General features: G+C 40.6%; 1 protein-coding gene across 2 annotated transcripts; it reads right to left on the bottom strand.

The window, feature by feature from the left end:
• Window positions 1-581: 581 nt before the first annotated feature.
• mpp2a (MAGUK p55 scaffold protein 2a) lies at window positions 582-13,362 on the bottom strand. Of its 2 annotated transcripts, XM_056402353.1 has the most exons (14): window positions 13,238-13,362; window positions 10,133-10,181; window positions 9,364-9,464; window positions 9,065-9,220; window positions 8,685-8,855; window positions 8,438-8,545; window positions 7,619-7,738; window positions 7,308-7,439; window positions 7,066-7,168; window positions 6,500-6,568; window positions 6,205-6,366; window positions 5,677-5,879; window positions 4,699-4,827; window positions 582-4,602 (listed from the first exon to the last, which is right to left on the bottom strand). In XM_056402353.1, exons 2-14 carry the CDS (start codon window positions 10,161-10,163, stop codon window positions 4,426-4,428), a joined length of 1,662 nt encoding a protein of 553 aa, XP_056258328.1. In that variant the 5' UTR covers window positions 10,164-10,181; window positions 13,238-13,362; the 3' UTR covers window positions 582-4,425. The 2 variants fall into 2 exon arrangements, with proteins under 2 accessions (XP_056258328.1, XP_056258329.1); XM_056402354.1 differs by lacking the exon at window positions 13,238-13,362 and having other exon boundaries at window positions 10,133-12,210.
• Window positions 13,363-13,613: the final 251 nt, after the last annotated feature.

The raw sequence follows: 13,613 nt of genomic DNA, 5'->3' as shown, positions 1-13,613 counted from the left end.
TGTGTCCCATTCTTGTGAACGTAATATCTCACTTACACTAATTAGATTTTAGGTGGTCAATGTCACAGTGACCTCATAAAACATCAAAATAACTTTCTTTTTCTTTTTTTTCCTATATTTTGTTTATTAGCTACCCTAATGACACAAAGTCACAGTAAAATTTAAATGTCTATCCATCATCCAAACTGCTTATCCTTATAGGGTTGGGAGGGAGCTGGAGCCAATCCCAGCTGACATTGGGTGAGGGCAGGGTACACCCTGGACAGGTCAGCCAGTCTATCACAGGGCTGACATATAGACACAAACAACCAACTTGACCTAAAATTGAATGATAAAACTTAATAAAAATAACTTTAAATATTGAGTTATAAATATAAGTTGTGGTGATTATAGTAATATGCACAAGTAAAAATACAAATGATGAAAAACAATTGCATACAAGGAAGTATACGTGCACATACAGGTGTGTATATAACAGTAAGACAGGTGTAAACTGACTATATAAATCCTGTTAAGTTGGATATCAATGTGTTGAAGACTGTAACCAGAAATTGTCTACAGAAAAAAACACAACAATCCTGCTTATTTCAATCAAATCAATAATTTATTCAGTATAGACAGAAGCATCAACAATATCTGATTCTACAATCCTCAAATCTAAAACAAAATTACAAGTTTCGAGCTCGACTCTCTGTCCACTTTTAGAGTGACGCGTCTGTAGAGATTTTGTCCTTTCGCTTTGAGGAAAGAAAAGCGTCTTATATTGTAAACATTTTTTGTTGACCACTGTGTCTCATTCCAGAATTAGATTCATTCATCTGCATTTACAGTGTAACTGGTTAGGTTTCATTTGAAAAGCAGGCTTGTGATTTTTAAAGGGCCACTCCAGTGATTTTTACACAGTACGGATGAGTACTTCTCGCCCTGTGAAAACAGTTGTGTAATGTAGCGTTTGCTCAGAGGGAAGCTCTCTGAAGTTTGTAAAATAGAGAGTGGATACCTGACCTGACGGGACCTGACAGGTTGGAAGGAGTTTGGACAATAATTTGGAAATGATGTTCGGCTTTGGTCCTGTCAGCCACGGGTCATCAGGGCAAACATTTGGGCATGGGTATGTACCATGTTTGCCGTGGTTAATGGAGTGTTACATTATGGGAAATATAGTATTCAGGGTTTCTGGTGCTTGACCCATGCTAGCTTCTAAAACGCAGGGCTATTGTTTTCTTAATTTGTCTGTTGTACGTCCCCAAACATTATGGAAGGACAATACTAAATCACTGGAGTACACCTTTAAGGTAACTTTGTTTTTTGTTATGTAGCCTTTTGAGATGGGACCCTTCAATAGTACATATTTAGTACATACACAACACACAAAGAATGTACAGTAAACCTATACTTCATGCCATTTCCTATTTTAGATATTTGTCAGTGAGCCATGTTTAAAGAGCAGGCCAGTTTACTTCAGAGTTATGGTTGTATTGAAATATATATAATTAAGTAAAGAGACAGTGACAAAAGGGTTTTATTGCGTTCATGAGATTTTGTAGAAAAGGGACACAGTGAGGTTTTGGAATGTCCTGGAGCGAGCGACAAACACTTCAGAGATCCAAATATAGCTGCCCGACAAAAATCTGCTTAAGCCACTTTAAAAACTAGAGCTAAAATCTGAGTGACTGAAAGTGTCTTCTCTAATACTGAGATGCTAATAACAACTGGTCTGTTAGTGTCAGTTATTTGTCAGTGCTTGTATTTGCTGAACACCAATCTTTTTGCCAAGTATCGTTCAACGATTCATTGTACATCAAAAGTATTCGTTAGCTGCCACAATAAAAGATCTGAGTACAAACAAGCTGCTAGAGGAGCTTTCTGCAGTTGGCACCATGGACAGTGCCACACGTACGGTGGCCTGAAAGTGCAAAATACAACACTAGAAAAAGCAAAAGACAGTATACATGTCTTTACTGACATTCTTAAAGTTATCACTAAAGTGTTACATACCGCAAATACTAGGCAAGAATCTCATACCTACTATATCAGTATCTATTATATCACTGTGTATCTAGATGCTATCTACAAACTATGTACAACTGAGTTAATGAATACAACGAAGGTTTTATTTTAAATTATATATACTACAAAATAAAAACTCCAAATTGGGTGTATTAGATGTTGAACAGAATTACCTGTTCTTATGAAATACAGTGCTGTAATAAAACCAAGCTTCTGTGAGTGTGTGTGTGTGTGTGTGTGTGTGTGTGTGTGTGTGAGACACTGGGTAACACCTGCTGTGTTCATGACCAGTGTGCGACTGGGAACTGATCTGACTGATTATCTCTTTATATATTTGTTCTTAGCCTGTAAGTCGCTTCATAATGTCAGCATTAACTATTCCACACCTAATAGGCAGTTTTGTTTCAGCAAGTAGATGTTTGACCGCTTCATGATGCCCAACAGTTTGACTGGTGTGATTGACTGCTCCAGCAGCAACTAGAAACAGTTAATACTAACAACACGTGGAGGCGCAGCAACAAGTGTCATGTATGGAGATATTGAGATATTTTAGTCGTTAACTTTATATTAACAACATGTTGTCTAAATGTTGTTGTTGTTTGCAAATTGCGACAGCTGGCATCTGTTGTAGCAAAGCTCCACACACAACGTCGACAAAGGCTAATGTTAGCTTGTTTAAGCTAATATGGCGACAGCTCATAACATGAGTTGGGTGTTCACAACATTAGCAGGCTACAGTCATTACCGTTCAGTCCGTCAGGATTTAACACTGACTCTTATCTTTCAGAAAGTGACGAGACAGGCCGTTGCTATCTGGTTAGCGTGCTAAAGGAACGAGTTTGATGCTGAGCTTACAACGCTTCTTCTAGACTGGTTAGTAAACAGCTGTTAATGCTAATGCTGGCTAAGCCAAATTTCTAATAAGGGTATGGTGACATCCTTAGATGACAGTACAAAAAATTTCCATTCCCAAGATGATTTTAGATGTGTCTTATTCTTTCTTTATCTACTGTGATGTCAAGTGAATTCAGTATATTAATGTGCATACTGTAGGGCCTGTGAGTGAGTGAGTGAGTGTGTGTGTGTGTGTGTGTGTGTAACTATATTAAATAAAAAACAAGAAAGGCAACCTACTCTCACAACACTGACAGAGCAGAGGGACTGTGAGGTTTGCTCGTCGTCGTTGGCACTCGATCACACTTAGTTTTAAGTATAACACTATCCAATAAATAAATAATTTGACATGAGGAAATCTGTGGCCTTACACAGCAACAGAAGTGTTGCATATGCTGGATTTAATAGTACTGTGTTGAAGCGAGTGCTACTTACAACTGAAAATGTTAGTCAAATGACCGATTTTTAAAATAAATGCATTAATGACAATACTAGAAATGGCTTACCTCTTTCATGTCATATTATTGTAAACTGAATAGACATTTGTTTGGCTTCTATGTTATATATCGCAACATTTTCATAATTTTATAGGTTAAACATTTTGTCAGCTAAATTTTACCACCCTTCATAGCTTGTAGATTTAGTGTAACCATCAGTAGTGTTCACTCATGAAATGTAAACAATTACAGTCTGCTGATGATAATCAGTAATGGCACAAATAATTTAAAAACATACAAAAATCTTTGCTCTAAAATCCATGCACAAAGAGGACCACACACACAGACACACGCACACCTTGATATGTCCAGGTAAAATCTGTGAATTTCTGACATTCAGGACCTCATTGATCTGCTCCACCCCTTGTGTTTTCTGTCAGATTCCCTCCTCTCTGTTCTGAATAATACAGTCCTATGTAATAATGGATGTAGTATTTACACACTTTCAAGAAGATATTCTGCACACTATCCAGCAAAGCTGTTACTTAAAGATCCCACATTGTATGAAGGATTATTTCCATGTCTTTTTTGATTATAAAGCAGGTCTAGGTTCTATATTAATACTGTGAAAAATATCAAAGCCCACAGAGAAATGCACACAGCCTGTATTCAGAAATTGAACCTTAAAACGAGCCGTCAGGACTTCTGTAACTTTGTGATGTAACAACAAAGCAGCCCAGGCCCCGCCCACCTGGATCCACCAATCACTCAGAAAACAGTCAGCCAATCATTGACCTGTTGTTACTAGAGCTCCAGAGAGAAAGGAGATGTAAAACTACACTGTGATGGTTTTTAGTTCTTAAAACCACAAATATATCTTATGGATCAATAAATAAAACACATCAAAGGTGTAAAATACGGGACCTTCAATCAGGAAAAAGTGTTCTGATGCTAAGATAATGCTAAAGGGCAGATTGAATTTCAGTGGAAATGTGTCAAAATCTAAATATCAACATCCATTAGTTACACAGTGGTATTTTCAGTGCCTTGGTTGTCTTTCTTGTCTTTCCTCCGCGGCCTCTTTCTAGAACACCCAGGTGACGGGGACCCACTGGGGGTTTTTGGAAACTGTTTCCAGGGCGGCTTTGACAGTGCGGTAGGTCTCGTCCAGGTTATCATTAATGATGCTGAGATCAAAGTAGTGACCGTAGGCTGCCTGCATTTTAGCACTCTCGCTGCATGTCCTCTGCAGTTCTTCATCCTTAGACAGAAAAAAAAAACATGATTTTGAGTTTTGCATATTCTTATTCTGGTGTTTTCTCTTCATGTGCATGAGCATACAGTAAGTGTTTCTCACCGTCAGTGTTTTAGTAACCACCCCTGCATCTACAGCCGAGTGGTTCATCGCCTTGAGCACTTCGAAGTCTGGAGATTGGAGGAAGACCACGTAGGGCAGGAACTCGGAGGTCCTCAGCACTTTGAGAGACTAGAAAGCAACAAGAACACACAAAGCTGTGCAAACGCTAAGGTTTCTTTGAGAACATACATAGTTGGGTTTAGGTCAACTGACTGGGGATTCCTGAGTGGTGACAGTGAATGACTAACTTTGTACTTCAGTATTACTTGATATGAGATGCCCTTGAGCAACACACATGACGCCAGACTTACTGAATGGAGCTCCTTAGAGACCAGCAGTGACTGATTGCAATGCGTAAAATCGTGCAGATTCAGGTCAGGTGCTTCAGTTAAAGTTCACATTAAATATAGGATTGGTGAAAAAATGTGATCTCAGTGACGTTGATTGTGGCTCAACAGTTTAATCAGAATGGTTTGACAAACAAAAAAACATCCAGTGAGCAGCAGCTCTGTGGACGGAAACGCTCTTGTTGAGGTCAGAGGAGAAAGGCCACTCTGGTTCGAGCTGATAGAAAGGCTATGGTAACTCAGATAACCACTCTCTACAGCTGTGGTGAGCAGAGAAGCATCTCAGAAAACAACAACACATCGAACCGTGAGGCAGATGGTTTATGACAGCAGAAGAACACACTGGGCCAAGGACAGAAATCTGAGGCTGCAGTGGACAGACTCACCAACACCGGACAGGAAGATGCGCCACGTCACAAAGCTAAAGTTGTCTCAAACTGGTTTCATCAACACGACAGTGAGTTCAGTGAACTTCAGTGCCTTCTCATCAAACGTATATTTAGTTACAGACAAATGTATCCATCCACATCTTAGTTCAGTATCAGAGTTAGTGCCATGTTCCACTTAGAGTTGACTATGAACAGCTTTGTCTTGATTCCATAATATAACGCAAGCGTGCGTGTGTGTGTACCTGAGGGTTGGCATCCAGTATGCAGATGCGTCCTGCCTCAACCACCTCATGGATCGAGTCGATCTTGATTCCGTAGAGACTGCCGTCGTACTCTCCGTGTTCGAGATAGCGACCATTCTTGATATCGGTGTCCATCTTGCTACGGCTGGTGAAGGCGTACATCCGACTTTCCCGTTCCCCTTTTTTGGGCTTTCTGGAGGTATCTGAACAGACACAAAAACACTAATAATAAAATATTTGCCAGTATGGCCTTTCTCAGCTTCTGTAGTTATGGGTCTAAGGATTTCTCCAGGAAATTCCCTCTGATTTACATTTCCTATTAATACAGACAACAGTAAATCCAAGGAAATAATGTCACACTTCAGTTCATGCTGCTGTGTCAGTAAGGTGCAGTGTAAAAAATGTAAATAAAAAAAAAACAACCAAACACAAATATCCCCCAAAAGGCAATTAATAAATAACATTGATAAATAAAATTAATAGAGCAATGGTTGTAGAAACAAACTTCTTTAGCATCATATTTCATACATGGGATGGTGGTGCCAAAGAGCTGAGGATCCTTCAGTAGAAGGTTGTTCTTCAGTCTCCGCCTCCCCACACCTTGGGCACCAATCAAAATCAGAGTTTTCCGCTTGAAAGGCGGGACCTTGGCCACCTCCTCGTATAGCAGGATCTCATGTCTGTCAAACTCTGAGAGAGGAAGAAAGACAGGAAGGATTAAAGAAAAGAAAGAGGGAGGAACATAGGTGGAAGAGCAAAAAAAAAAAAAAAATAAATAAATGACTTCAGTGCAAATAAAATTTTACAGGGCTGGTTTTGTTACCTGCATTTTTGGTGGTCACATACATCATTTTCTTCTTCTTCTTCCCTCCAACACCAGTACAAAGATTTCCTGTCACATAAAGCAGATAGTACTCGCAGCAGAGTCCTCGTTGCTGTTTGCCTCTCGTAAGAGCTTCATTAAGAGAGCAGAGCCCTGTTCAGACCTGCATCTTCAGGGATCTGATCACAAATGGTCAACTCTAAGTGTGTCAGGTCACGCCTGGCTTTAAAATGTGTCTCCACTTGTTGTTGGAAAATAAACAGGTGCTGTTGTTTTTAGCCAATCTGACAGACGGGTCCGTTGTCAGTGTGCTTGTGAATACAGACTAAAACACAAACTAAAACTTCACAGCAGGATTATTTGGGAGATTTTTTAAGTAAGACTTGTCTATAACCCTTGCATTTATTAAAGTTCTTCTTAGTGCTGGTATTTGATTTGAGGTACCAACTAAAAATTGACATTTATTTGCAGACCTGGACTTCACCACCAGATGGCAGTGTAAAACAGAAAATCAAATATCAATCATCAATATAATTTCTTTGTTTTCATTAATTATTTCCTGTTACCTGCTGGCGCCAGTTCCACATCTATCTTGACAAAAGCTTTTCTTTTCTCCTCCAGCATCTGACTGGGTATCAGCCCCGTGCTCCCACCCTCCACATGACGGGCCTGTGCAGCGCACACACAGATAATGATAATAGATTTGTGACAAAAACTAAAACACATAGAATTTTAGTCCTAACAAATAATCAGCAAGCCAACACAAAATAAAATGATAAAGTGTACACATGCTGCTTCTGTACTCCACCTGCCACCAGTTGACATCATCCTGGTTGACTATCTGCAGGATGTCCCCTGTCTCAAACCTTAAGCCTGCCTCCTTACAGGGTATTAGGTTGTCATTGGCCGGGTCGTAGTCATAGTGACACTTGAAGAACACCTGGAAAAACAGAGCTGGGGTCTTTATCTCTTTTTCTTGAATAAAATTTCTGTCTGTTTTGTATTCTGTGTAGACATACAAAATACAAAACAAGCTAAAACAATCCGGCAATTAGCCGGACCTATGACTTGGAGTATGATCATGTGAGTGTACAGTTTGTGATGTGTTTTATGTGGCACCTGTCTTGGTGGTATGGCTTCATGGTAGCTGGGCAGTATTTTCAAAACCACACTTCCACTGGTTGCCTGCAGCTCCTCCTGCAGCACCCTGGCGTCCCGGCCCACCTCTCGCCCATTCACCTGCAAGCACAGTGGACGAAAGAAAGTTTCTGAATTGACAAATAGCTACATTTGCGGCATCTTTAATGAAAAATGAAAATGGAAACATCAGAATAAAGAATGAAGGAGAAAGAAAAACAGAGGATCAGGCACAGAGCCTTGAGGTACTCCACTGTTAAGGGCGCCTTTGACATAAGTGGAACTTTGTGGACTGGTCCATAATTACGTAGGGCTGAATGGTCCACTTTAGGTTTCCTGAAAAGAGTTCCTTAAGTGGAAGTGCATGTGAGGTATATGACCAGCTGCCTCTAAACTCTTAACGATGGAAAAGCTAATTGGAGCGTCTTCACAGACTCTAGCATAGATCGTACTTGGGTAAATTACATTAAAGAAATAGTTTGTTATTTTGGAGTATACACTCATTCATGCCCTCATTCAAGTTAGATGTCTGTATGCTAAATATGAATTCAGAGCCAACAGTATTTACAGATAGCTTAGCATAAAGGCTGAAAACATGGGGAAAAACAGCTACCATGGCGTCGTCTGGAGATGCTGTTGCTTTATATTCATCATACAGACATGATTTGTTATCATCTGACTCTTGGCCAGAAAGCCAGAACTGGTTCCCAACTAGGATTTCAAGGCAAAACTGATCCTACCATCAACCAAAAGAATGGAAGGGGTCAGTAAAGGTCATACTTACTTGATGGCCTACCTTACCTCTTTGATAATGTCTCCGACATGCAGCAGCCCTTGCTGGTCTATCATACCGCCATGGAGAATGCGGGCTATCACCAGCTCACCACCCTCCACCTTGAACGTCACCCCCTGAAACACAATTTATGTGTGTATGTAATCAATTATTGTATAATTAACTGCTTCTGTGATGATAAAATCAGCATTTACAGTAGTAACTAACAGAAAACTACACATTACATACTCTGCTGCATGCTTTAATGTGACCTACCAGATGCTCCCCAGCCACTTTGCGTATGCCCACCATGCGGATTGCGTCAGGTGGCGGGTGCTGGTTGTTTGTGTGGCCCTCCTCCGGTTCATGATCCACAAAATCACATGGGCTTGGGGGCGGGCTATCACATGCCTGGGACGCCACTGAGTCATGAGTCTCCAGTAGAGACTGACAAAAAAAAAAAAAAAAAATCACAGGCACAAAACATCAAAATATTATGTCACACTATTCTATTTGCCTTTTAACAAACTGTGTGAAGACAAAAGGATTTCATTATTTTGTATTCAAAGGTACATAAAACCCCCTTCACAGGTTCAAAGAGGCTAAGTGATGGTGTGATAAGCAAGTTATAGATATTTAATTATACTTGTCCACACCTGGAAATGAGGCTGTGTGAGAATGCGGGAAAGCTCAGCTGCAGTGCCAGAGCGGTGTGTGAAGGGGTCCAGATCTCGGAGGATCTCCTGCAGGAGCTCCACATTGTTCTCCCTCACCGGTGACAGATGTGGCTCCTTCAGGCTCTCCTCTTGCTCCTAACACAAACACACACACACAATTCATATACTACAACACACACAACAGCATGATGGAGGGGCGTCTTTACAAATATGTGCACAACGAGCAAACAAGCCTGTATTTTTCTTTATATTTAACCATGTGTGTGTATGAACCACACCAGAGGGCTCTCCATGATGCCTTTGAGGTAGATGAGGTCCAGGTCATTGGCCGTGGTGGAGCTGGTCGTGCTGTCACTCATCATGTCCAATACCTGGGGCACTGTAACACAAACACACAAACACACACAGTCAGGGGGACAATAAAGAAAACAAGGAGCAATAAAAGAAACAAAGAAAATGACACTTTTGGCTGTTACTGCAGGGCTGCTGTAAAATGCATTTTCATGTCCTTGTACAGCCTGGAGACAGACATGCTGAAATGAGTTTCTTACTGGACTCAGACTATTTTACAGAAGCCAAGAAAGGCCATACTTGCAAACATTTTTTTATCCTGTTATCTCAAGATAACAAAGCTTATTGTCCCAAGATCTCGTTGTCACGGGATAACAGAGTATGGCCTCTTTATTTGAAGCTGCACTATGATTATTTCAAAAATTAAGATTAGTATTCTCATTATGTGAAGTTATGAGTCAGCCTCTGAAAAGAGTTGTATAATGTTTTCTATGAGCTTTCTAACGCCTGTGTTGGATCCTTTAACTATTCTTCCCTTCCATTAGAAGACTACATTACATATGTTACCTTTACATTCATCCAACCCTTCAATAGTATTCACATGAAACAACATTAAATTACTTTAATGTACTTAAGTCAAACATTCTTGTACTTGAAGAGCCATTTTTAAAATTAAACAATAACATGAATAAAGAAAACATAGTGAACAGTCATATGGGGGTAGGCACTAATGAGGAGGAGGCTGTCTGGTCTCACCAGGCTCTGTCCTGGTGGAGGCCACAGGCATGGTAGGGCCTCAGTCAATCTAAGAGAGAGAGAGACGGAGAGAGAGACAGAGAGAGAGATAATGAAAATGGCAAATGAAGAAAATAGTCCATCTTTTACAATGGAAAGTTGAAGTTGAAGACTGTGGTTGCAAAAAAAATCTCCAATGTAGAAGGAAACACAGTTAAGCCAGAGGGTTGTTCAAGGAGGTTAAAGGGATAGTTTACCTTTTTTTTTTTTTTTTTTGAAATACACGTATTTTCTTTCTTGCTGAGAGTTTACAGCAATCAAATACAATACCCCTCCTTTTCCCACCCACACACACCCACACACACACCCACACACACATCCATACCAAAAGAAGAGGAGAGATTGGCAGAGATAGAAAAATAAAGCGTGGAAGAGAGAGAGGAGGGGAGGGCCGGGCAATGTGGGCGTAACTAATCTATACATCACCATGACAACAGACACACTACAATGTGGCAATTTGGGGAGAGAGAAGAACAAAGAGGCACACACCCCCTTTATCCATAAACTTCTGCAGCTTTAACTGTCTCAGTGTGGTGTTATAACAAAGCTGCTGCTACAACTCACGGCTGCCATGGAAACCTACCCTCGTTGAGATTTGCCCTCTCACACACAAACAAACACACACACACACACACACACACACACACACACAGATCTCTGTTAATGCTAGAGTAGGCATTACACAACAGACTCGTGCAAGAGCAGGAAAGAGTGGAGGAGAAGATGACGTAGCAAGAAAAGCTGCAAAGACTTACACATGATTTACATTTTCATCGCTATCACCCACTATTCTTTATCTTTTACACAGATTTTATGCAAGTTGACCGCCAACACAACAGGGAAACACAACAGTCCAGTTGTGTACACAGATGGGGAAAAAAATATTTTCTTTTCGGGATCAAAGTGACAGAGACGAGGTGATGTTTTCAAGCCATGGTTCCCTGCACTCTGTTGAATCCACCCTGATTACATCATTACATGCACCTGCCGTTCAACCCACCTGCCGGTCATCACCAATCAAGCCCTCCCCTTATATAACCTCAGATCTACTCACCATTCGTCACCACATTCTTGTTTCAGCTACTTTGACAGCACCTCAACTCGGCCCCTTTGAGAAGTGTTCTAGTTTCTCCTTGCGTTGTGTGACGTGTTACTGATCATAACTCGACTCTCTGTTTGCCTGAGGTCCATTCTCACACACCTTGCTGTTTCCTGGTCTGCCTTGTGATCTGTCCTGACACTGTCCTCTGGTCTCCTGCTGTCAATCACCTGGGCTTCTTCACTCTCAACTCGCCTCTGCCTCCAGACCAACTGGACCTTTTGAACTTCCTCACCACCTACCAGTATTTGCAATAAACTCTGTTGAAACCTGTTCAGTGAGCCTCTGTTTGTTTTCTGCACTTGGGTCGAGCATTTGTTGTCACATTATCAATATCTTCTTGAGAGTTATAGCCAATAGTTTACAGATGAAAATTATACAAGTCAGTGCTTTCCTCAAACACACCTTTGTACTGCAATTCCTTGTCACTTGACACTGATATCTGTGACTAGATTATACTGGTCAATAAATAAAATCTCAACAGTGACGGTTGACTAAAATCAAATCAGTTTTATTATCTATTAAATTCTGCAGATTCAGATTAATGCATAAAATGTATTAATGTTAATGTCAACGGTGGAGGTGAAACTAATGGTAATGTCTAAGTATACTTTTGAGTATATAGATCTGTATAACGCAACGTGAGCCTGAAAAGTAGTGTATTTCTATTTTTACTTAAGTTTGATTTACATAACACAACATTGTATGGTTTTTTTCCTGTGGACAGTAGCCGTTGCTCTGCTAACAGTTAATGGGGACCAAAATAAATAAACAAATAAAAAATTTGCTGTTGATAAATGAAATGCTGCAGATCAGCGGGAGAAAAAAGAGAACAGAAAAAAAAGCTTGTGCTCCATCTGCTCGCCTTGCCTCTCCACCTCCCTCATCTTCGTCCCTCCATCCTTGTTTTACACTTCTGTCTTTCTCCCACGTTGCCCCATCCTCTCTCCCTTTATGCTTTGCTTACAGACCCCCCCCCCATGGTCCCTCCTTCCCCTCCTCTGACATTCTCCCCTCCTTATCGCCAATACCCCACACCCACCCACCCCTCCCATCACTGCCCCACCTCTGACGTCTCCCATCGTTATCCATCTGCTCTGCTGCGCCAGTATGTAAAGACACAGCCAGGTGCGTGCACACACACACACACACACACACACACACACTGTTATATATCTAAAAACTGTTCATGTAACATGAACATTTATGAATGAAGTTGGTTTAGAGGAAGCAATGCTGTTATTATATTATACTATAATATAGTATAATATAATATAATATAATATAATATTCTCCTGTAAAGTTTCATTGTAATTGAAGTGTAATTTTTAGGCACATATTGTGTAGGTATAATGAGTAAAGTGTGTGTTTATGTGTGAAGGGTGGGGGTGGGGGGTGTCAAATGCGTAGACACGTTTTTTTCCTTTTTCTATTTTTTTTGTTTTTTGACGTCACCTGAGCCCAATCAGCAGTGTTTGTGAGTGTGTTTCATATGATTATTATTTCTTTAATATTTAACTTTTGTATCATTATCATTAAAGTGCATCATACACACAGCATGGTACTGTAGGGGTTAGTGTCAGGTTAGTCTCAGGGGTCACATATAACAAAGCATGATGACACACACGCACACACACACACACGCACACACACACACACACACACACACACACACACACACACAAAGGCGGCCCGACAAAGAAGATTCTAGCTAAGCAGAATATCTTAGACACTGTTACTATGAGCATAAAAATACTTATATATTATTAATACACACACACACACACACACACACACACACACACACACACACACACCTTTGTCAGCCCAGCTCCAGTCTACCTGCTCTCTACAATAATGAGCCTCAGTGGGAGGAGAGAAAAAGAACAAGATGCTCTACAGTAACTGAAACAGATATCGCCTGTTTACAAAGCCGCCATTTTTATGTTGAATAAACCGCCACTCACCTGGCTTTCAACACAATAACACGAGCTTCCCGCTGCCTGGCTGCGGTATCTTGCGCTTATTGTTGTCGTCTGGTTTCTTGTGGCCGTCAGCGGCGGCACGACCCTCAAGTGAAGCAGGAAACGCTTCACTTCCGAGAAAATGTCAAAAAATAAAGTCCCCTCAGCAGCTACATGGCGTATTAATGCTACATTATCGATGTCACACTGAAATAAAATAGTTAGACTGAATCATTAAAACCTTAACTGGACTGTGTGCAGTACGAAATAGGGAATAGTTTATAATATTGAAAGTATTTAATTTAATTTTGAAGGCAAGTCTGACACATTTCCGGTCAAAGTCTACATACTCCTGGGAAATTGACAAGTACCGAAGCTG

Source organism: Seriola aureovittata, chromosome 17, assembly GCF_021018895.1.
Source record: "Seriola aureovittata isolate HTS-2021-v1 ecotype China chromosome 17, ASM2101889v1, whole genome shotgun sequence".
Taxonomy (NCBI): domain Eukaryota; kingdom Metazoa; phylum Chordata; class Actinopteri; order Carangiformes; family Carangidae; genus Seriola; species Seriola aureovittata.
Note: the sequence above shows the minus strand (reverse complement) of the source record. Positions and strands in the feature narration are given on the sequence as shown.